At 39.4% G+C, this 23,836-nt stretch overlaps 2 protein-coding genes and 1 pseudogene across 2 annotated transcripts; 1 reads left to right on the top strand and 2 right to left on the bottom strand.

The window, feature by feature from the left end:
- Positions 1-227: 227 nt before the first annotated feature.
- Positions 228-7,530, top strand: usp14 (ubiquitin specific peptidase 14 (tRNA-guanine transglycosylase)). Its single transcript, XM_032530611.1, has 16 exons — positions 228-499; positions 1,444-1,589; positions 1,966-1,998; positions 2,119-2,223; positions 2,998-3,101; positions 3,238-3,296; positions 3,400-3,530; positions 3,676-3,756; positions 3,875-3,957; positions 4,098-4,212; positions 4,449-4,514; positions 4,627-4,719; positions 4,805-4,933; positions 5,620-5,677; positions 6,372-6,479; positions 6,749-7,530. Exons 1-16 carry the CDS (start codon positions 484-486, stop codon positions 6,892-6,894), a joined length of 1,473 nt encoding a protein of 490 aa, XP_032386502.1. The 5' UTR covers positions 228-483; the 3' UTR covers positions 6,895-7,530.
- A 261-nt stretch (positions 7,531-7,791) lies between these two features.
- thoc1 (THO complex 1) lies at positions 7,792-15,096 on the bottom strand. Its single transcript, XM_032530610.1, has 21 exons — positions 14,993-15,096; positions 14,705-14,778; positions 14,554-14,614; positions 14,380-14,449; positions 13,001-13,119; positions 12,857-12,905; positions 12,671-12,766; positions 12,449-12,531; positions 12,287-12,360; positions 12,062-12,170; positions 11,791-11,925; positions 10,598-10,698; positions 10,415-10,481; positions 10,054-10,104; positions 9,867-9,937; positions 9,605-9,700; positions 9,313-9,378; positions 9,123-9,205; positions 8,790-8,938; positions 8,508-8,592; positions 7,792-8,220 (listed from the first exon to the last, which is right to left on the bottom strand). The coding sequence occupies exons 1-21, from the start codon at positions 15,038-15,040 to the stop codon at positions 7,943-7,945; spliced, it is 1,965 nt and encodes a 654-aa protein (XP_032386501.1). The 5' UTR covers positions 15,041-15,096; the 3' UTR covers positions 7,792-7,942.
- Positions 15,097-21,894: 6,798 nt separating this feature from the next.
- Positions 21,895-23,014, bottom strand: LOC116699299 (aquaporin-1-like; annotated as a pseudogene).
- Between the last annotated feature and the right edge of the window lie 822 nt (positions 23,015-23,836).

Genomic DNA, 23,836 nt, shown 5'->3' with positions numbered 1-23,836 from the left:
AAGGTTGGGCCAGATAACAGTGGAGAAAAACTGTACACTACACACGGAATGTGAGGGATAGGGGACTTAATCATGGACTTAATGATGAGCCAGCAGGTTAATCTATCCATGGTGCATCAGTAACAGTCAGTAACAGGGAGGATGTTCAGGCCCAGATGAGTTTCATATAGTGGGGGATTACCTGCTGTTGGACTAAACCTCCCTAACAACCCCCATAGCACTGTAATTATATGTGTGTGTGCGTCTCTATGAATGAATGATGTGGGCAGGGCAAAGATGATCTGGGTGTGTGTAGTCTGGGTACATGTCATGCGGCAGGATGGCTAGCAGATGTCAGCGCGCATCGATAAGTTCCCAGAGTGTTGTTGCAGCGTCATTCTGTTTGAATGAAGTTCAGTCTGAGAACTAGCTAGCTAACTCTTTATTCGCGCCCCGGTGGATTGGAACAGGAAAAAGAGTTGAGGAAGTAGAAGGTTGTCAAATATGCCGGTGTTTACAGGTATGATTTTATTTTTAATACACCGTATTCATTGATGTTAAAATACTGTAAAACGTGAACTCTTACACGTGTTTAGTGCAGTACGTAAAATGCATTTAGCCTGCTAATGTTAGCTTTAGCATAAAATGCAGTTAGCATGTTGACGGTAGTGGGCAGTCTGTTAGTGTTGTTAGCTAGGCCACACGTGGGGTTATTATTTAAAAAAAAAAACTATTTCGAGACAGGAGAACATAAAAAAGTATTTCACTACTGTCACTGGTTGTTAGTGGAGTTAACAGAATGTGTTTGGTGAAGTCAGCTACGCTGTCAACTGACACAAACCAAGAAGCAGCTAGCTAGCGTTACTGCCGCGAAGAGCCAGCTAACCCAGCTAGGTTAGCCAGGTAACAGTTAAGTAAGGTTGTTTAAATAGTTAGCTAGCCATTTAAAGACGGTGTTTTCTCAGCACAGCTCAGCCACTCGGGTTTTATTATTGTTAGTTTAAGACACCTACGTGTCTAATTTTGTACCAGTTTGAAATTTACAGAATCACGCCTTTTATTAGCACAGGTAGCCTTGCTAACCAAGCTATCCAAATCATGAGTGTAGTTACACTTCACAAACCCTGTAACGTTACTGCAGTTGCGGCTTCTTGGAGACCAACATTGAAGAAACGTTTCCTGTTTTAACATGATAGTAATCTTAAAATGGCTAATCACCTTTTTCATCTTATTACATTGGCATCCAAATAGATGTAAATGTAGTTATGCTTTCACTTTGTGCTGGACTAATGTTAACTGTTGGCTGGCTAGCTAGCTGTCTGATTCCATGGAGCACTTAACTGTTGCTAACAAGCTAGCTAGATGCTGTGTCATACAGTACTTTGACAAAGTGTTGGTGTTTCCCAATACAAGTTCTGGAGGCTAACGTGTGGGTATGTACTAATTCCTTAGTCTTTTTTCCAGTAAATGTGAAATGGGGCAAGGAGAAGTTTGATGCAGTTGAGCTGAACACTGAAGAACCACCCATGGTTTTCAAGGCTCAGCTCTTTGCCCTGACAGGAGTTCAGCCAGACAGACAGAAGGTCATGGTGAAGGGAGGAACTCTGAAGGTATTGATATGTTAAGCATCTGATTCTGAGATGCATGTGAAAAAAATACGGTGTTGCAAGTCTTCTTTTTGGTTAAAGGAATAGGCGGTATTCTGTATAATTATCTTGTCAACAAATCCCATGAAAAGACCAGATCCTACTAACACACATTGCCTGTATACTTTAGCCAAAGTGCATTATAGCATTATAATCGTACATTGTTGTCCGAAAACTATTAACTACAATGCTCAGCTGTGGTAGGAAAATTATTGAGCTTTTTTTGACAGAATGTTTTTTTTTTCATGGAATTTTTTGACAATAAGAAAAAACTAACCACAATCTTATCCTTTTTAAACTGTTTTTTGAAAACTAACCAATGTGTTGTCCTTTAACCTAGGATGACGAATGGGGGAACATTAAACTGAAAAATGTGAGTGTTTATGCTATGTTTGGACGCATATAGCAGGCATTTATTAGTTCATAGAACTATACTCCTAAATGCATTTTCGCAAGTAAATTGATTTTTGTGCATTTATTTCCTTTTTTGTAGGGAATGACTCTGCTGATGATGGGCTCAGCAGAAGCCTTGCCTGAGGAGCCTGCTGTCCGGCCCATGTTTGTAGAGGACATGACTGAGGAGCAGCTTGCCTCAGCGGTGAGTAAGCCTGAAAATGACCAGTACACATAAAACAAATATGGTGAGTGCTGTTCTCTGCACTGACTTAACATGTTTTCCACAATGTGAAGTTTACCAATTAGATAACATAATAAATTAAATATACACTAGACGCACCTTTTTTTTTATTTTTTATTTTAAGTTTACTCCCAGGACAATAGACTCTACAGTAGACACGGTTATTTATTGGCTCCAGCTCCAGTCGGCAGTGACTCAGGGACACACACATCTTTGGCCCTTTTCGGCATGATGCTGTGATGCGCATCGCTTCCGTCTGTAACGTCTATAGCCTCGGCCCATGCAGCATTTGGACATCAAGCAATCATCTTAGTTGGCACCAAGTTTGAAAAAGAGACTGAATAAGTGACATGTATAAAAAAAAAAAACACTGACATTTTCATTGTATATGCTGCTTTCTACTGATCAGCTTCTTAAAATAAGATTTGTCTGGTCAGCATTTGTTAGATCTGAGAACAATTTACCTCCTAACAAATTATGCAGCAGTCAGCAAGGTGTTTTTTGTTATTGTCATGAATATATGGCACTTTTTCCAAAACATTTGACTGAGAAATAATTGTGCTCTGATCACTAAATGCATGTCACTAGTCATGAAAATAAAGAAAACCTACTGAATAAGAAGGTCGTTCCAAACTTTTGGCCTGTACTGTGTATCTATAAAATGTTTTATTTTTTTTTATAAACTGTGTTTCACCTTTTATAATTGTAGAGGAACATATGCCTCTTTATTTTCAGATGGAGCTGCCTTGTGGGCTGACAAACTTGGGCAACACGTGTTACATGAATGCCACAGTGCAGTGTCTGCGCTCTGTGCCAGAGCTCAAAGCTGCACTCAGAAGGTAGGTTTGCTATTATGGTTCTAAGAAGGTTATGACACTACATACAGAGAGAAATTGAAATGCGCTCTTTTTTCCCCTTCCCTGGTGGGTGTTTTTTTTTTGTGGCTCTTGCTGAAACGATCTCTTTCTCAAATAGGTATACAGGTGCTCTGCGATCTTCTGGGGCAAATGCACCATCACAATATATCACAGCAGGTACAAAACATAGTGAATTGTTAAACCTGTGAAATCATAGACATATAATAATGTAAACGTACTAATGCATATAAAAAATATGTATATACTTTTGCATCCTCAGCCCTTCGTGACTTGTATGAGACCATGGACAAAACCTCATCTAGCCTGCCACCCATCATTTTGCTGCAATTCCTTCACATGGCCTTTCCACAGTTTGCTGAAAAGGGGGACCAGGGACAGTACCTCCAGCAGGTGAGCAACTCTTCACCACAGTTACTATCACTGAAATGTATACAGCAATGCCCTGTGTCTTGTAGCTGCATGCTTATAATAAACTTTGATGAAAGTATCAGGTCTGTCTGTGCCAATTTTTTATTTATTTGTTATGTTCTCTCAGGATGCCAACGAGTGCTGGCTGCAGATGATGAGAGTGCTTCAGCAAAAATTGGAGCCACTAGAGCCAGAGACTTCCATGGAGGTACAGTCTTTTGTTTTTTCTTTACCTTGTGTTTCATGACGAAAGAATAACTTAGTTGTGTAATTGATAAGTTAGTTAAAGACAAATAACAAGTTTCATTTTTGCTTTTTGCATTTAGACTGAGTCTGAGAGTGGAGCTGCCTCTGCCTCTACAAAGAAGAACTTGATTGACCAGTATTTTGGCGTAGAATTTGAAACTACGTATCCTTGCAGGGTGCCTTTTTGTTGAGCTTTCTACACGTTATTTCTATCATGAAGAATGGCGTGTAGTGTCATAGTTGTGTTGAAGTAGGACACGGTGAAATTACTCCACTAGGCTTTTTCTTAACTCACTGGTTCAGTATGAAATGCACAGAGTCTGAAGAGGAGGAGCCAATAAAAGGCAAGGAAAGCCAGCTCCAGCTCAGTTGCTTCATCAACCAAGAAGTCAAATACCTTGCAACAGGACTAAGACTGGTATGTATCACTCCAAAACAAGCAGCTGAATATGCTTAAAAATATATTGAAAAAGAGGAGTATGTTTTCCTAATGAAAGTGTTTACTTGAAGATGTCACTGTAGCAAGACATGCAACTTGCGTACCTTTAAAATTTAAAAACTGCTTTGATGTTTTATGTTTGTCCAGAGTGAAAGAAATAACTACAACATACATATATTGTTGAATATAGTTTGTCTCCATGTTTTCTTCTCCAGAGACTGCAGGAAGAAATCACAAAAATGTCTCCATCCCTGGAAAGAAATGCCCTGTATATAAAATCTGTAAGTTTCTCTTTGTCCGCAAATTTCTCTCAAGTGTTCTTGTCTACTGCTACATTTAAAAACTTGAGTTTGAAATGTATTTACTTTGTGAAATTTGGTTCGCTCCCTCTAGTCAAAACTCAGCCGTCTCCCTGCCTACTTGACAGTTCAAATGGTTAGATTTTTCTACAAAGAGAAGGAGTCTGTCAATGCAAAAGTCCTTAAGGTCGGTCTCAAGCCTTCACAATTTCAAATTTATCATCATAATTGGTAATGCAATGCAAAGTCTAACATTTTCTGTTTTTTGGAAGGATGTCAAGTTCCCTCTCATGCTGGATGTCTATGAGCTGTGCACTGCTGAGGTCCAGGAAAAAATGCTGCCTATCAGGTCAAAGTTCAAGGAGGTTGAGGACAAGAAGCTAGAGGAACAGCAGAAAAAGGTAAGGCCTAGCTAGCTTGATAGCAGAAAAGCTCCCACTTTATCTAATACCCCTTCCCACCACTAACATTTGGCTTTTGTCTGAAGTGGGAAAGGTTACAATAGGCATTTACTCCCAGAACATTAGACTCAGCAGTAGGCACGGTTATTTATTGGCTCCAGCTCCAATCGGCAGTGATAGAACTAAGACACCCAAGGGGACACGCTAATTTTTTGCCCTTTCCGGCATGATGCTGTGACGCACATTGCTTCTGTGTGTAACTTCTGTAATCTCAGCCACATATCCAAACATCAAAATTAGTTGGCACCAAGTTTGAAAAAGAGACTGAATAAGTTACATTCATAAAAAAAGATGTAACCATCTTAACATTTTCACTGGTACAATGCTGCTTTCTACTGTTTACAAACCTCATGTAGTAGTAGTAGTAGTAGTAGTAGTAGTAGTAGTATTTAGTAGTGTGTCTCTTTTGGAGAATAGCAGAGCTAACCTGTTTCCAGGCGCGTTTGACACACCAGAGACAGGCATGCTTCTCCACTGGCAGTGGTAATGGAGTCCATCGGCTATTTTTAGCAGGATTGCCGTATAAAAACAAAAAGCATATACAGGCTAATTTTGGTGGAAAAGGGGTTATACAGTGTCATTAGCAGTTCTGTACAGTGTCTCACACTTTTTTCTTTTTGCATAAGGTGGTGAAGACGCCAAGTGCAGCAAAAGTGAAATATGAGCCTTTCTCATTCCCTGATGGTATGTTGAGACATGACATCCTCTGTACACTTTCAAGTTCAGTTTACTATGACAGTAAACTGAATGTCTTTGAGTGAAAATAGGACATTTGAGGATGTCCTATTTTTGGAAAACACTGAGACATTCCCACCATTTTGACATTTTATAGACCAAACAGCTAATCAAAACAATAATCGACAATGAAATTGTTAGTTGTAGCCCTACACAAAACACACAATTCCAAATACATCTTACCATTTTCCTTGTAATGTATTTATCACAATACATATTTGGGGACAACTGTATAAGAGGAAGACTATTCCTTTATCCTTGAATAAATGTGATTATCTATTCTGAAAAAACACAACTGTCTAAAACATCAGGTATTGTCACAAGAATCTGAGAAAAGGCTTTCAAGTTTCCCAAAAAATTCATCAATGAATCTATTGTTGACGAGGCAGATAGTGGTTTTCTCACATTCTACTAATACTAGTGCTGATGTACTTACAAAAGTAAAAATTAAATGTAAAATGTCTAAATGTTGCAAAGTACCTGCAAAATGTCATTGTTCCACAATGATTGGCACCACATTTGTGTATCTAGCATTGTAGTGACACTTGAGTAGATTTCCTATTTTTAAGGTCTGCTATTTCAGTCTATTTTTAGTCAAAATTGAAGGAATTGTGACATAGGTCTACTGCTTTCCTCCCCGCAGACCTCGGTTCCAACAACAGCGGCTACTACGACCTGCAGGCTGTGCTGACACACCAAGGCCGCTCCAGCTCATCTGGCCACTATGTGGGGTGGGTCAAGAGGAAAGAAGGTAAGCACAGTTGTTTCACTCAGGGGCTAAAGTGGTCTGGAATGATCTGGAAAGTTGTTTAGGTACCTTTTTTTTTTTTTTTAAATGAGTTGTTAATCTAATTGGCAGTTTAATACAATGCCAAATATCCATTCCAGTGTCCCCCATCTGCCAGATCCCACTTTACCCCCAGGGTTTGATCAGTCCCAAATCAGAAGTATAGTAGAACCTAATCCCAAATGTACACAGATGTTCAGGAACTTAAATGTTTCCTCTGGTCTCTGCCTCAGATGAGTGGGTCAAGTTTGATGATGACAAGGTGAGTCTGGTGTCTCCAGAGGATATCCTGCGACTGTCTGGTGGCGGCGACTGGCATATAGCATACGTTCTACTGTACGGCCCCCGGCGGCTGGAAATACTTGAAGAGGAACAGTAGCTGTGGAAGATTTCCTAGGAGACAGACAACATCCGACACACATACAAATGCCATTTCCAAGCACTGTCTGCATAGATGTGCAATAAAACTGGTGTCTTTAAAGATTTGATGACCTTAATTTTGTTTTGTTTATTTTGTAACCAACACAGATGCTTGTTTAACAAATTCTGTCAAATGGTGTTAAATATTCAACTATGATGGGCTTTGAAAACGGAGATCTTTGGACTGGATTCTTAAGAGGATCTTAAGTCTAGCTCTGCAGTTTAAATGTTTTATACACATTGTATATTTTTTAAAGCCTTTAAGGTGCTCATATCATAAAAGCAAAATATTTCTCTTTAGTCATTTAATCAACTTGTACAAAAATGCCTAGCCAAGCTGTTGTCCTTGACATTCTGGCTTGTGTCTTCTCATAACACTGTCAGACTTGCCCTCGTTGGCTCGCTGGGAAACTTGGGTTCAATCTCAGTGCTTGGCTCGCATCATCTCCTGGGATTGTTTTCCAATGTATTGACAGATGAGGTTTCTTATGCCAAATCTTCACTAATGTGTTTTTGGGGGAAGTGTATGTGGGAAATTGGTTTAGAACAGGTTGCCCTTGGGATGAACCGTGTGGTTAAATACAGACTTGAGATTCAACCTTGGTTACTCAACAAGCCTTGAACATAGTTCTCGCAGACTGATTTCAGACTCTGACGTCTACTCTTTAAAGGCTATGCTTCACTGGTTTTCTTGCAGGTCTCCTAAACACTCTGCCACAATGTGTTAAGACTTCACCATCAACACTCTGTAATAAGTTATTGACTGATTGCTTTTCATAGGTGGTGAAAATAAACTGTTATATCAAAATGTGATTCTTTAATGTGAGCATGGGTTCATTATGAGTGGTCTAACAAGTGTTATTAGAAAAAACATTTATTGGATTTTTTTTACAGTGAAAAAAAAAATTTCAACCAATACTACATACAAAGGAAAAAGTCCAGTTTTTGGTATAAAAAGGACGTTGCAACAATGTAACTGTACTTATTTACGTAACAAATTATCTACCTTAAGCCTCATTGAGGTTGTCTGCAATCTGGGAAAATCCTGCAGCATTAAGAGCTGTGACCAGGCTTTCCACAGTGGCTTGTGATCCCTCTCTATCCTGCCAGGCTACAAGCAGCAGTTTGGCCTGCATGTCGACATCTTCACTATCTGTTTCAATCTCTCGCAACTCTGCTGCCTTCATCTCCAAATGAGATGCCAGCATCTTCCACTGCGCGCCCAGTTTGGCTGCTATGTCATCCATCTGCTGGTTAGTCACCATCTTGTTCTGTATGCTCGGACCTGGAAGAAAGACAATATACTTTTATTAAAAAAAAAAGTTTGGAAATTTATGAATCATGGAGGATGAGGTGATTTAATCAAAACTAGGACCTAAAAATACAGATCAATCTGGGGGAAGAATAAACGGTATGTTACATTTTAGTTGAATTTGATCCGTTAGGATGTAAAAACGCTCCATATGTTCCTTAAGAAAAGCTTAAATTTGAGACCAATTCTCTCCTAAGTGAATTAAACTTTGTTAAAAACAGGTGGATATTACCCAAAACAAAGCAACTATTCAAACTTACTGTCATTGCTGTCTTTGAGAAGATTGTCTCCATTATCGTCGTCATCGTCTTCTCCTGTCTTGATCTCTTCGGAGGGAATATCCTTCTGCATGTATGCAATGAAAATCGTATCAGTGTATAGTAGGGTTGGCTACTGATAACTAATTATTTTTTTTGTGCAACTTTCCCTTTGTAATGACACAAAGTTTCAGTTTATACACATTTAACACTCCACATAAAATATTGATGAAAAGAATATTTTTATATTGGTGAATACTGTTTTAAGTAAAACAAAATCCTCACCGGCAATTCTTTGGCCAGTTTGCTGACCATGCTGTCTAGGTAGTCTGCCAGGCTCTTGAACTTCTGGTTAGTTGGTTGAAAGAAGTGTGGACTTCTCCTGGACAGCAGCCTTAGAGCACGCCAGCCGTAGTTTGGGTTCCGCACAACCTGCGTTACAGGAAGAAACAAAAAAGTCACACAAAGAGGAAAACTGGGGAAGAAGCCAGTAATGCTTTTTTGTTTGGGGGGGGGGGGGGGGGGGGGGGGGAAGCTTTATCACAATTTAAAAGGGATTTTGGCCTTGCAAATTACTTTGATAAAAGGGTTTAAGATATGTTACAGTGCAAACTTACTTGTACTCCTCCTCCACCATGTTAGCAGGGTCGGCCTGTTCAATGGCTTCCGCAAAGAATTCATCCAGCGATGGCATAAACTCCCTGAATGAAAGACATCAGATGTAATACATTTTCTAAAATATACAAAAAGGTGTGCGTGTGCGAGATTGTAGATGGTAACTGCTAGCTTGTTTTTCCGAACCACTGACCTGCTGTCTGACTTGCAGGCCTCCATGTTGTCCTGGTTCAGGTTCCACAGTCGAGTCAACTCATCACTAACAAAACACAGAAGAGTGGGAATTATGGAAGTGTTCATTCAACTTTAGCTTCGGTCATGGTCTACAAATCGATTATTCACGAAAAGATCTCTTTCTATTTGTTCCCACATATATTGCTGACAAACACATGACCCCCGGACAGAGTATTTTTGCAGGATGGACAATTACAAGTTTAAAAACCAGACTTAATATTCTACTCTCCCATCCTTAATAGATCACATACTTTCCCATGAATATCTTGCGGTCCGGCCCTTTTCCAAGGAAGTCTTCTGGGGCTTGTCTTTTCCTGGTGGGTCTTTTGGGTTTGTCATCTACTGGCCTGTTAGGAACAAATGAGACCAACTTATTTTGGCATGCTAGCCCAAGTGTACACACTACATTCTTTTGCTTTAATAATGTACTAATCATCGTATAACTCAAATCAAATAAAAATAAATGATCTGCCCTGCTTATGTAGATAATTCTTATAGATTAGGCTGCAGTACCTTTCTTTCACAAAGCTCGAGCAGCCCTCATTTTTCCAGCTATTCCAGCTCTCCTCTGTGTTGAGAATATGCTGTCAACAGGGACATTTCTAGTGTCAGTGTACAAGAAGTCAAACATACTTAACCAAATGTGTATGGACAAGCCTTAGTTACCATTTAATAACCGTATTCCCAATGCCCGGCTTACCTCAACCATGGTGGCAAACTGGTCTCCATCAGGAGGGATCTCTCTCAGCAGCTACAAGAGAGCAGTCACAGATTAATACAGGTTTACTCCTCTCTGGATTCTATGCCAGTAAAAAAAAAAGAAAAAATGAAAGACCGCCTAAATGACAGATAATTCAGAATCTTACCAATTCAAACCTAAGTTATTAGCATGGCTAGTTATTGCTGGTAGTAAATGGAAAAATTGTACTCCTGAATTTGGAAGGTTGACCCTTCTAAGTGCCTTCTGTATGTCTATCTAGGTAAATCTTAACTTCCAAACTGGGAAGACAGTGAGGCACATTTATTTATAGTGTTCTATGTCAGCGTGGTCTAGGCCTGACCTGATAAACCAGTTTAGTCGTCTCTTCAATCCATGTAGTCTGGTCATCGTTCAGAACACAGTTGGAGCTGTACGAGGACAAAGACATAACAAAATATGAAGCCCCAACAAATGATGACGATGTTTTGTCACGCAATGTTTTTTTTTGTTTGACGTTCTGCAAGGACAGAGAGACAGGCTTCACCTTTTGAACTTGACCTGACCCTTCAGGTACTGGAAGAGGATGAGGTACTGCAGTAAAATGTGCCGCCGGAAGTTGCTGTCGCTGAGCTGCAAGTCCATGAGCTGGAGATGGAGAACAAAGAAAAACAAGAGCAAAAATACAAATGTAAATTTTTTAATACAGATGCAATCAGTGATACATACTGTACAAAAAAAATAAACTTAACATATCTTATTTTAACATAGTATGGAAATACTGCAAGTATTGACAAAGTCATACCAAAATAAAGTATCTACAGTATGTTGTTGTTTACCAAGTGTAATGTAATATCTCAGCCAGCCTGTCAAGCTGCAGTTGGTGACTAAAAAAAAAAGAGTTTTTGTCATATTTGCTGAAACTGTCACTATATCATGACAATAGTCCACAAGAGAGATACTCTGTGGAAAAAGTCATGTTCCTCTGCCTCCCTCCCATCCTCCTAGTGGTATTTGCAAGTTTCCACCATACCCAAAGGAAAACAACCAATCAGAGCCCTATCAATGACTTGGGAACAGTGATCAAATATGAATCAAGATTCTGTTACTGCATTGCTCATTTCTTGCTTCAAACATTTTCAGCGATACACGTGCAGGGTACTGTATGACGCGTATGTCACGTATGCATACGCCCTTGTTTGTCTGGGGGGAGGGGCTTAGGACTGAGGGTAGAATTGCAGGAGGAGGGCTGTAATTTCATTAACTGACACAGGGCTGGGCAATTTATTGATATTATAGTGATATGGAGACATGAGACTAGATATTGTCTTAGATTTTATTTATCGCAATATGACATAAGTTTATTCTTTTCCTGCTTTTAAAGGCTGCATTACAGTCAAGTCATGTCCTTTTCGGAACTTACCAGACTGTTCTAGCTGTTCTATTATTTGCCTTTACTCACTTACAGTAGGCATTGTATCCACATTACAGATGATTATTCATCTAAAAGCAAAGTGTGAAGATTTTTTTTTTAAAGCACGAATTGTTAACCCTAGAATATCGCGCAATATCGATATTGAGGTATTTGGTCAAGAATATTGTGAAATCTGATTTTCTCCCTATTGCCCGGCTCTATTCTGACATTTTTTTTTGCCTTTTCAGAAAACTGCAACCCCGCTTTAGACAAAAACAAAATATGTGAACTGTCAATTATTCTCAGGCTAAAAAGATTTTTCTCACCTTCTCACTTGTTAGAAACTTGGCAAAGTAGACGTGCTCTCCTCCAGATGCTCTCATCTCTTCCAGCTTTCTCTTAGAGGCCTGCATGTCATCCAGTTTATAGCTCTTGAACACTGCCAAAGTCTCATCTGAGAACTGTGCAGGACAAAAACAAATTGACGCCAGCAGTGAGCCATTGCTTTATAGAATTTACTTTGGTATTTGGTATGATCTGACAAAATGGAGAGCAAGGGTGCAAAAGGTTCTCTGCTTTCGTGGTGAAGTACTTTACCTTTAGGAATGTCATCCAACTGAATTTATCGTAACACTGCACAGGGTTCCTGAAGTAGTCCTGCAGTGTCCAGAACTTTCTGTACAAGTTGTAGTCAATCGGAATGGAACTGAAAGTAGTAATTGACTCAGTTTAAAAAAAATTAAAACCAGTGACCAGCAAAAGTGTCATTTATAAAAGACATTTAATTTCCCTCCTTGCTGCGTGTTTTAGAGCATGACTTACCACGGTGCAGGAGCGTCATCCTCTCCCATTTCTCCTTCTTCCACCTCCATACCATCTTCCTTTTCTTCTGTGTGCTATGAACATGGAACCATGACATACGATTAAAATCTTCAGATTCAAATTTAAAATTCTCACAGTCATTATCAGGTGTCAACACATTACCTTCTGGCCCAGAGTGCTTTCTTGTTCATTTTTGTTGAACACTGTTATATTCTCCAGATTAAATTGGCTCTGCAGATTGAGACCTGGAATAAACACAAGTGACAGTGCATTAAAAAAAGGAAGATGGTGGCCGTACATTATAAACTATCAGACAAAACATCCATGAGAAGAGGATGTTGTCTTATTTATTCAAAAGACAACATACCCAAATGCTGCGTTTACCTGATTTTTCAGACAGAGGGAAGAGACGTGCCAGGAAAAGCTGGATTCGCCCACAGAATACAGTATTCTGGGATTTGGACAGTCTTCTTAAAAGATCTACACAGATTTAGAAGTGTGTTACAATCAGCTATACATTTTAAACATAAAAAGTCTTGTTCATCGACAAAAATGAAAAGCTATTCTTACCATTACACATCCTCAACAAGTAGTTCTTCCCAGCAGTGTAAAAAGAGTTCTAGGAAAGGGAGAATGCAGACAGTGAGTCAATTATCTACATTATGTTCTAGGAATTCTTTAACTGCATTTATTGAGAGGCTGTGGCCTATTTACCGATTTCCAAGTGGAGACATTCTCCTCGACAAAAGAGAATATTTTGTCACATTGGTCAAGAGGAAGACAGTCCAGTACATCTCCAAGCAGAAGGAAAGGAGTTGTAGCAGAACAGATACCTACATGAAGAGAGTTGAAAAAAAAGACAGCAAAAGCTTGATCGCAAGTCTTAAACGTTGTGCGAAGTAAGAAAACTTGCTCCAAAGACTAAAGGCCCAGTACAATTGAGTTTGTGTGTAGTCAGAAGAACACAGTCTGTACTCATGCACGTCATGACAACAACATTAGTGGCAAGACATTATTTGCGGCAGTAGCAATTACAGATACAAGGCCCAATTGATACATGGGATTAGAAATACAATTTAAACTCAACCTCGTGTCAGAACAACAGTACTATAATAAAATGAAGATGGCATCTAGGCAGATAAGAGCACTTTGATGAAGATACCATGAACAGAAGTAAAAATGTGTTAAAACAGAGCAGACCTTATTTTTACTTAGGTTTTAGGACTGAGAAAACACATTTGCAAATATAAGGACTCAAAAGGTCAAAAAACAAGACGGAAGCAAGTCGGGTACAGTTCTAAGGCTTTAATCTTTCAAATATTATGCAGCTTTTAAGTCTCAATTCTGTTTTTACCTTCTTTTCTGTTGCATAGTATGTGGAGTCCTTCTATAAAGGTCAACTCTAAAAGGTCTAGTATAATCAGGGCAATACAGATTTTACATAGTATTACTGAGTGTCATGTAACCCCATGTGGGGTGGGAAATCTGAAAGGAATGAGACAAAAACAAGTGTTCTTTCTTTCATGCATCCCGTCCCAGAAATTCCTGTTACTAACCTAGTTCTGGGGAGTTTACTCCCTGGGAGTTCTTGTGTTTTTTTGAAACCCATCATAATTACTTGGATTAGGATGCCACCAAGATCTTGGTTACAGCTGTCGCAGTGGTCCTGCTGCACTACACCCTGCTACGTCCAGCTATGCCCGTCTGTGCCACCCAACATACTGTAATACTGCAGTACTAACATACTGCCCTGCAGCACCCTGCTATGACATGAACTACAACAACTACCATTGTTTCATTATCTTTATTGTGACGGTTATTGCCACTGTGCATAATATCCCAACCGGCACCGTCAGACACCGCCTACCAAGAGCCTGGGTCTGGCCAAGGTTTCTTACTAAAAGAGAGTTTTTCCTCGCCATTGTCGCACTATGCTTCATCTTGGAGGAAATAGTGGAATTGTTGGGACTTTATAAATTATAGTATGGTCTCGACCTACTCTATCTGTGAAGTGTCTCGAGATATCTCGTTATGATTTTGATACAACAAACAATTGAATGTCCTATAAGTCAAACGGTACGGAGGCAACATACCTTCTGTAACTGCAGAAATACTCAGGTAGATGAGAGACAAGTATTCATCGCAGCTCGCCTTCTGCTCAACCTGCAGACACAAACGCGACAATGTCAGGCGTTCATATGCAGCCTGGGTTGTTTGATGAGGTGTATTGAAATATAATAAGAGTAGATGGCCGCTTATTCACTCACAATCTGATCACCGAGAACACACCTCAGCGCCTGGTCAAGTGTGGTCTTCTTTTCTGCCTCACTGTAACACACGAGACAGTTAGGTCAAAAGACGTTTCGCGATTGTATTCATAACTTGTGACGCAACGGAGGCTGAATTAACGTAACTTACTTTCCAGGGAACTGGTTGAAAGCATGTATCAAAGGTTTGCTGGTTTTACCAACTAGGGCATGTCTGGCAGACGCCTGAGGAAAAGAGAAAACCTTATCGTCATTATATCGCATCACAGATAGCGTTTTTGTTAGCTTAGCTACCCTTTGCTACCTTCTATAAGACCTCTAGCTAACAGAACAATAGCATGCAGCAACAAGCCAGCTATCTGGCTATAATGCCAATCACTAGATACAGTATATAATAACTTTTGTTTTAATAACGAAAGGCAATTTTGCGATTTCTCACCGTAAATTTGTCTTTAGCGTCGACAAAATTGAATAAGGGCGGCGACATCTTTACACTTTTTCAACCGGAAGTGTCGCTAAATGAATTCCGGTGTTCGTCGGCTGAGTCAACTGCAAACGGTCCATGGTCGAGGTATACCCATAGACAGTTAAGGGTATGCCGGTTCTCTTGTATAATGTGTGTTTTGTAAAAATAATAATAATAATCTCTTTTGTTTAATTCCTAATATTAATTTATATAAGAAGTAGTACATTCCTTCATCATAAACAAATGTAATTTGCTGCAGAAATAACAAATACACAGTTCCAGTAGGTTGTGTGGTAAAACCACAAAACTTTCCAAATAAACTGAATATTAAGTAGGTTAGGCCTAACATACTTAAAAGAAATGTGTTTTTATTTTTTTGGGTGAAACTATCATGTCTTAGTGTGCAGGCAATACATAATACTACTAAGTATGAATCAGCTAAGTGATATTATGTTTACTGTTTATGAATATCATTGAGACATAAGTGTAAATGGATGATTTTGGGAGTTCATTTGGCTCTTTCTGAGTGAAATGGAAGAGGACATAGCTTTTGAAGGTTAATAGCCATTCTCATAATAGGATGGTTGTCTAACGTTTGTCAGCATGCAGCAGGACTAAATTCCACTTAAACCAGAGGGTGGCAGTGTTGCACACCAATTTTTTCCACTATAGTGTGTGTGGTGTGTGTGTGTGTGTGTGTGTGCGTGTGCGTGTGCGTGTGCGTGTGTGCGTGTGCGTGTGTGCGTGTGCGTGGTGTGGTGGTGCGCGCGCGCGCGTGCGTGCGTGGGAGCGGGTGCGGGTGCGGGGGGGGGGGGGGGCACGTTCTGTGTCCATGGCAGGAAAAAAACCTGAAATCCACCCTTTCCTGACGATAATCCCTATAGCATTTTACATAACATGGACATGCAGCCACTGACATAACATCTCTGTCTGTTTAATTTTGCTCATTTTATAGATTTCATTTTTAAAACTTCACTCAGAAGGAAAGGCTCACTGTTTTTCTTATTTATTGTTGGTCAGATGATGTTACATTGTATGTGTCCTTATAGGGTTTTGGTTAGTGACATGGCTAAAGTCATTCTCAGAGGTCACAGCTGTCATAGTGTTTTTTATGCATGTGTGTCTGTGTTTGTGCCTGTACCCTTCTGCGGGCATACAATTTAAATTAAAACTTCTAAGCTGCAGGGCCTGTAATGTCACACAGCATATTAGGACCAGCACAGCATTACACTGTGATGTTAATCATTAAAGCCAACATCCGTCATTTTAAAAATACGTACATTTACCGTGTATACCCATACATTAAATCACATGAATTAAATCAACTGATTTCATCATAATCCTGTGTATTTAGTTAAATTTATCTCCTTTAATTTTTTTCCAGAACCAGTCTTTTTTCACCAAGTACATGAGTAGGCTATAATGAATTTGTATGCTGTTAACATTACACATTATTGAGGTAAACAACACGATGAAACATTAATAATCTGGATTTAGCTGTCACTTTAAAACACCTGTTAACCAATTTGAGTGTGACAGCAGGTTTTAATCTCTTGCTTTGAATGTTGGTGGTGGGGTGCCTCTTTAGTTAGCCTATCAATCACAGACTCCCTCTTTATTTTTGACAGAACCAATGTGAACATTGGCTTGTTTAATTAGTGTTTACCCAGCAGTGTTGCAGGTCAGGTCGAGGACCATTCACCTTTTGCACTCTCTGACAAGTGTTTATAGTCTTATCGTTACGAAGGCTGTTAATTGATGAGAAATTGTCTTTTGGGGTCTATATTGAGAGCCTTTTAAACAAATGTTTTTTCATTTTAGATTAGAAAAAGAAGAAGAAGAAGCAGAAGTGCTTTCCCTATTCCACAAGGAAAAGGTTGGTGCAGAGCACATTCTTATCAGTGCTGGATTATGGGGACATAATTTATATGCACTCTATATGCTTCATCTTTATTAAAAAAACTAGATGTCCTATACCACTCAGCCTTGCGGTGCAGGTGCAGCAGCTGGGACTCACTACTGCATTCTGTATGAAACTGTACAATGGTCCTCCCTCTCCCTCAGAATGACATTCCATTTATTGATTTTCACTGCTAAAGCACTAATGAGTAAATTACCCCTCTAAATTTTAAATATGCTCACTTACCATAATAGTGTTTACAGGACAAGGTTGTCAACAATGTTACTATTAACTATTCCATTAACAAGAATAGAACTTGGTAAAACTGTATTCTCATCATGTGCACCAAATGTCTGGAACAAACTTCAAAGCACCTTAAATCGAGAATCACTTCCACCTTTCAATACTTTTAAAAATCTTTTAAAGTCAACTAACTGCACAGTGTAATTGCTTTTAACTTGGTGCCCTTTAAGTTGTTTGTCTGTATCAGGTTAAGTTAAGTGTAATGTATTGTTTGTGTTCTAGTATGTATAGAGATTTGTGGTGTAGAATGTAACCTTTGTCCTGTCTTTTATGTATCTTGAAACCTTTTTTCCGCCAGTCTTGGCCAGGACTCCCTGGGAGAAGAATTACTGTAACTCAATGTGACTTTTTCCTGATTAAATAGGCTAACTAAAAAAAATAAAATATAAAATTGTATGCTTATATTTGGAGAAAAACACTAAAGCATTGTCTAATGCAGACCAGTAGTGAGATCTAGAAAGAGGTGAGGGATCACAGTGGTTATAAAAGGGGCAAGTGAGAGCTGTTTTAGTTTTGAGTGGCAACTTGTTTCTCCTACGCAGAGTTCTGCACACAGTTCACCAGATATGTGTGCCCCACAACCCCCTTTCTAACACATAGTTTATTGAACCGTTGCCAAAAACTGATGAAAAGCAGACAGGGAGTGAGCATGGCAAGTAGCTCGCAGATAAGGGCCCGGCATTAGTCAGTATGTTGAAATGGAGTGAAGTTTCGGGGGGTGTTCAGAGATGTTCCTCTATATGTTCTGCTGAGGTCTAAGGAAACCAGTGTATATCACTTTGAAATCAAGTGCTACTCTGTATTTATTCTTTTTTTTGCCAAATAATTTCTATAGAAAGACCAAAGTCAACAATGTGTTGGTCGGTCTCTCATTTATTTCTGACTTCCCTACTCTGTCAATGGGACACTGCCCCCTATATTTCTTCCAAAGATTTAACTCTTTAAGACGGGTCACAGATATACCGTATAGTTTTGTTTTTAAAAAGGCTCAGTAATTCCCCAAATGGCTGTGCACTGTAGCTTTCACCAAATATTGCTCAAACCAAAGTAAATAGAGCATTACTAGAGCATTTGTTTGGGACTATTTCCAGTCAGGGATTAATAAACATTTGCAGAGCTATTTAGTACTTACTGCACAATGTTCATTGTAATGAATAGGCAGTGGTACACCAAATAAATTACATAAAACCAAAGATATTGCACATGATATGTGTAAAAGTATATCTGGCACAGAGAATGTTTTATTGTGCTAGCAGGATCAATTAATTGATGGATTTGGTCTTTTCTTAGGATTTGTGAACAGTAAAAATATACAGAATATTGCCATAGTTGTCCTTTACTGTATACTAGCAATGTGTAAAGTAAAATTAAAGAGCACTGGTTTTCTATCACAGAAACCGTTAGGAATATTTCAGATGTGTGTTAGATAGGCCATGTTGTTTGGTTGAATATTGTTTACTAGTCCCAGTGAAATCAGTTTAAATCAGGTTAAGCGTCAATTCCCAATTGTTTATTTTGTATAGATAAATAGGAGAAGACCGGAACTCTCTCCCATGCCAAGTTATGGAATAATCAAGCACAACATGAGAGCCAAATAATTTGATGAAGGACAGTCTCAGAGAAGGGGCAACACAAAAGCATTGTCCATGTTGTTGAGGACAAATTTCAAAACAAGAGGCCAAACACAATACTCTGACCTCCGAGGTTAAGCACACAATGAAAGGAGATTGTAGATTGTCCGCCATCACCAACCAGCCTCTGAAATTCCACCATAAAAAAAGGATGTGAAGAAGTGTCATGTCACATAAGCGAGATAAACCCATCAGCACAGTCCCACTTCACTGATGAATTTTAATACACAGCACACGTTAGTAGCTTTTTGTGAAGACCCAAACTGACAGAGTTGTAAAAAACATTCACCAGTGCAGAGAAATATTCCTGTTAGAAGGGAAGAAGGCCATAAAGAATGATGTATATACTGAATGTAGATCTTTATTCTGATTATTCAAGCCATTGCAATTAAATAGCCTAATGGAATATGTTAATTTATGCAGGCTTTTCAGGTCCTTCCCCTTGTGTGGCTTTCTGCTGCATGTATGCTTAATGTTGCATTAAAGTTTGTGTTATACTGTTTATCAGAGTGATTTTCCATCAGGGAGTGTGGCAATAAGTTGAATGACAATATAACAAAATGTACATCTTTGTACCCTCACAAAGCGTTATAAAATGTTTTGGGACGCAGACATTTTGTTAACGATCATCTCACACAGAGTAGAATATGAAAGCTCAAGGGAATGTGCATCCAACAAACAAACGGGATGTGAGAGGAGCCATGTGCGTAGGGAAAGGAAATTCTTGTAACACAGCCAAAACAGGAAATTTCCATGATGGCTACATCTTGTCTAATCATGCTTGTTCTTATTAAGGATCTAACGTGCAATTACCTGATCCACATCCTCATGTTGTTTCATTACAGAGAGATTTTTGGGACTGTTGCCAAACACATTAAATAGAATAATGGAGTATGTGTGAAATTCTGAAGAAACTAACGTCAAAGTCAAGCAGGTCTAAATATACATTGCGGTATTGTTGTAACTTCATTATGTAAATAAAGATATGTTGACCTTTCTTTGAAGAAAATCCAAAAAATAGTTTAGTGAGAAACTGGAAGAAAAATAATCTTTATTATGTTATATTTATCGGTTATGAACACACACATGATATATGATATATTAAAAGCTACAAAACATTGCAAAAATAAGAATATAGCATTATTTAAAGCATATCGGTAAATCATATGTTGTCTATAGAGGTGCTGACAGACAGAAAAGCTAATTGTTGTTCATTGTTTTTTGCTACTGACTCAGTCTTGGGCTGTGGTTGACTTCTCCAGTTATTTCAACTGCATCGTTTTCACCTTCTGGACCATAATCTACGATGTTCCTGCACGCAATGAAGTTTTGTGTGTACACCTGGAATGAAAGAAGAGATCAGCTATGTCTGTCTCTGATTAAATAAAATGGGACTTTAGAGGGAAAGGGTCTGCTGAAATTTCCCAGAGGTTTACCATTTCACTGCGTATCAGCGCTGGTCCAAAGGAGCGAAGAATGAAACTTATCTTAACACATTATGTTAATGGAATTAAATAAATTATGTCAGTAGTTTGGGAATATGCAGCTTGGATAAATGAATTGTGCAGGCCTTTTTCTTACAATCACAAGGTATTACTGTACAATCAAATACAGTAAATCTTTTATAATCTGCTGAGATTTTTACATGTTTTGATTGACCAAAATAAACCTTGTTTATGTTTTATCTTAGTGAGGGCCTTATTGTGACCACTGTTCCTCTTTGTAATGCACTTTTCCGCAAAAGGAGACGACAAAGTGCGTGTTATGTAACAATAACAACGACAAAGGCACCTGACCAAGCGGCCGTATTTTACGAGATGGGAGCTACTGCTGGCGAACGGTGGTGTCACTACCCGATGTGAGTCCAGTGCAGATTTGAGTTGCGCATGCTCAGATGTAAACGGTTTACGACGTAATGCGTCATACCCGATGACGGTCGAGTCAGACCGGCTCTGGTCGCGTGCAGATGTGAGTTGCACATGTTCATATTTAAATGGTTTATGGCATAATGTGTCATATTGAAATTTGTGGAATCCATCAAACAATAAACTTTTCTCATTACAAATAATAACAGAAGATGGAAATCATTTCAAAAACGTTTTAGCTATCTATGATTGATTGCTAAAGGTTAGCTCAAATGAAATTCAAGTGACAGGCTTTCTTGTGTTTGATTGCTAACTTGTAGCTAGCAACAAACCAACTTTGTTAAGTAGGCCATTTTTCCTGTATTAACATTACAGACGTCACTCTCGTTAGCATCGGCCGTGATTCTGGAAGACTTGAGTTAAGCACAGAAGTCATTCTTAATAAAGGAAGATATGTTTTGAGTTTTGCCGCCGGATACGGCAAAAGTTTAATTTATCATCTAGCGTTGCTCTGGATGCTTGTAGCTCTATCCTATTGCGTGCAGAGGGAATTTGAAAGACAACCGTTTATCCCGGCCCTTTGATTAAGCCCTGCCAATGGTGATTTCCTGTGCAAGCATCTGTGAAAGGATGTAGCAAACATATGAGGAAACTGATCTGGCAACTGACCAGCAGGCCCAAAGTTAATGCAGGGTTCAAGTGGGCTCTACTCGTTTTCCCTAAGCTCGGAGCCAGTGTAGTGACATCTGTAGCTCCTGAGCAACCTTTAACCCCCTGGAACACAAGTCCCATCTTTTCCAATAATAGGAGACACACCAAGGATAAAAAACAGTAAAATGCCAACAAATCGTAATTTTGTATCGAAAAGGAGACGATAAGAGATAAAAAAAGGAGGAAAAAAGTGCACTCCACAAAACTTTCAGTCACATTCAGGTGATCTGAGCGTTAGAGAGAAGATGAAACTCATTATTTTGAAAAAAAAAATCTTTTGACGCAAATTAGCAGTATGCAAAAGTTGCATCTGAATGAATTTCCACTCAGATGCACTTCTTTGACCATTCACTCACAACTTGTATTTTCCTGTGTTGAGCACAGCAGAAAAAAACTCTTGTTTTTTCAATGACTAGCTCTTCTCTGGATGCCAGCAGATAATTATACATAATACCTGGCACCACACTAGCACTCATTTGTTCTGCCAAGTAGACCTGAAAAAGGGAAGAACAGCACAGACACATCCTTGTTTCAACAGGAATGACTCATTATTCCAACACTTGCAAAATACATACACTTGCGATACATACCCCAATGATCATCAAAAAGACTCTTGTATGACTGCAGGCTCAAAGGATTGAGCTGCTGCATCCTGTGAAGTTGATCTGTAAACCAGAGGAAAAAACCACTTGGCCACAGCAAGATTGAGAAACCTCTACCAATTTGATGGAGGGTAGAAATAGTTTGATACTCAGCCCAGCAAGGTGGCCCAGCCGTACAACAACAATCCTATTGCCAAAGGTACAAATCCGAAAGCAAATCTTCTGTCTGTGACAGCAAGCTCACACAGGACCAACTGGAGGGTGAGAAGGAATTTTACACCGAAACCTTGCAGTGCGCCGATTCCATTTAGCGGCAATGGAGGAGAAAACAGTTTGGCTCTTTTGTTAATTATCATTAGGGGATTCTTTTGCCTCCACTTCTGCAACTCTTGTATCATGAAAAAAGCTTGAATGTAGCCTGAAGGCCTGCCTTTGTTGCATAACAGGAAGTGATGATTCAAATATGTCACCTAAATTTAACACATTTTCACCAGCAGTTAGCAACTGTTTAGGTCTAGACATTATAACACAAAATATTTTACACAATGAGTTGTAACAAAAATTAGGTTAGGTTGGAACAGTACATATCATTCATTAAGGGGAGCACTGCTCTGGAAAAATGGAAACACTACCTTGTTATCACCAAGTACATCTATGTTTTTTGGCCTGATACCATACACAATGGCACTGCCAGCCAATGTTTCTGAAATCTGAGCTATCATGTAGAAAAAGGCTCTGAGCATACTCATCTTGCAGCTGGCCAGGAGTCCCAGGGTGGTGGCAGAATTTTGGTGGGCACCGCTTGTGTGACCTGTACACTGAGTTAATTTGGCAATGGACAAGCCAAAGGCAAATGCTTCTTTTATCTCTTGGTCAGGGTAAGAATTATTTTGGTCCCCTATTATAGCTGAGAGGCTGATAAAGACAAAGAGGATAATTCCAAGACACTCAGCCAGAACTGCACATGCTTTAATTTCTGACATGGCTACTCAGATAACATCCACTTCATGCTATCAAAAACATTTTGGGCAGTGTTTGAGAGATACACCAAGATTGTGGCACAGGCAGATATTTTGTAATCAGCTACCCCAGTGAAAACATAATAAGTGACGTTCACCAGCATCCGTCAAGTGTGTGACTTTAAAAATCAGGCCTATGAGAGGCCGCCTAGGAAATAAATCATACTTCTGTCTTACACACACTATCATGATCTTGCATATTCACCATTATACTCATACACAAACACTATTATAATCCTTTTACATGTTTTTATGTATGTATGTGTGAGAGGCTATAGTCGTGTATGTGAGCCCTGTTTCCATCCAGGGGGTCAGTGTGGACATTGTGGAGGACTACAAATACCTGGGAGTGCACTTAGACAATAAACTGGACTGGGCCAAGAACACTCAAGCCCTCTACAGGAAGGGCCAAAGCCGTCTCTACTTTCTGAGGAGGCTGAGGTCCTTCAACATCTGCAGGAAGATGCTGAGGATGTTTTATGAGTCTGTGCTGACCAGTGCTATCCTCTTTGCTGTTGCATGCTGGGGCAGCAGGCTGAGGGTAGCGGACGCCAACATACTCAATAAACTGATTCGCAAGGCCAGTGACGTCGTGGGGGTGGATCTGGATCTATCTGTCAGATAGGAGGACGCTGTCCAAACTACATGCCATCTTGGACAATGTCTCACACCCACTCCATGGCTTGCTGCTCAATCACAGGAGCACTTTCAGTGATAGACTCATTCTCCCAAAATGCACCACAGAGCGCCACAGGAAGTCATTCCTGCCTGTGGCCATCAAACTTT

This window comes from Etheostoma spectabile, chromosome 12, assembly GCF_008692095.1.
Source record: "Etheostoma spectabile isolate EspeVRDwgs_2016 chromosome 12, UIUC_Espe_1.0, whole genome shotgun sequence".
Taxonomy (NCBI): Eukaryota; Metazoa; Chordata; class Actinopteri; order Perciformes; family Percidae; genus Etheostoma; species Etheostoma spectabile.
This window is presented reverse-complemented; position numbering and strand designations above follow the sequence as displayed.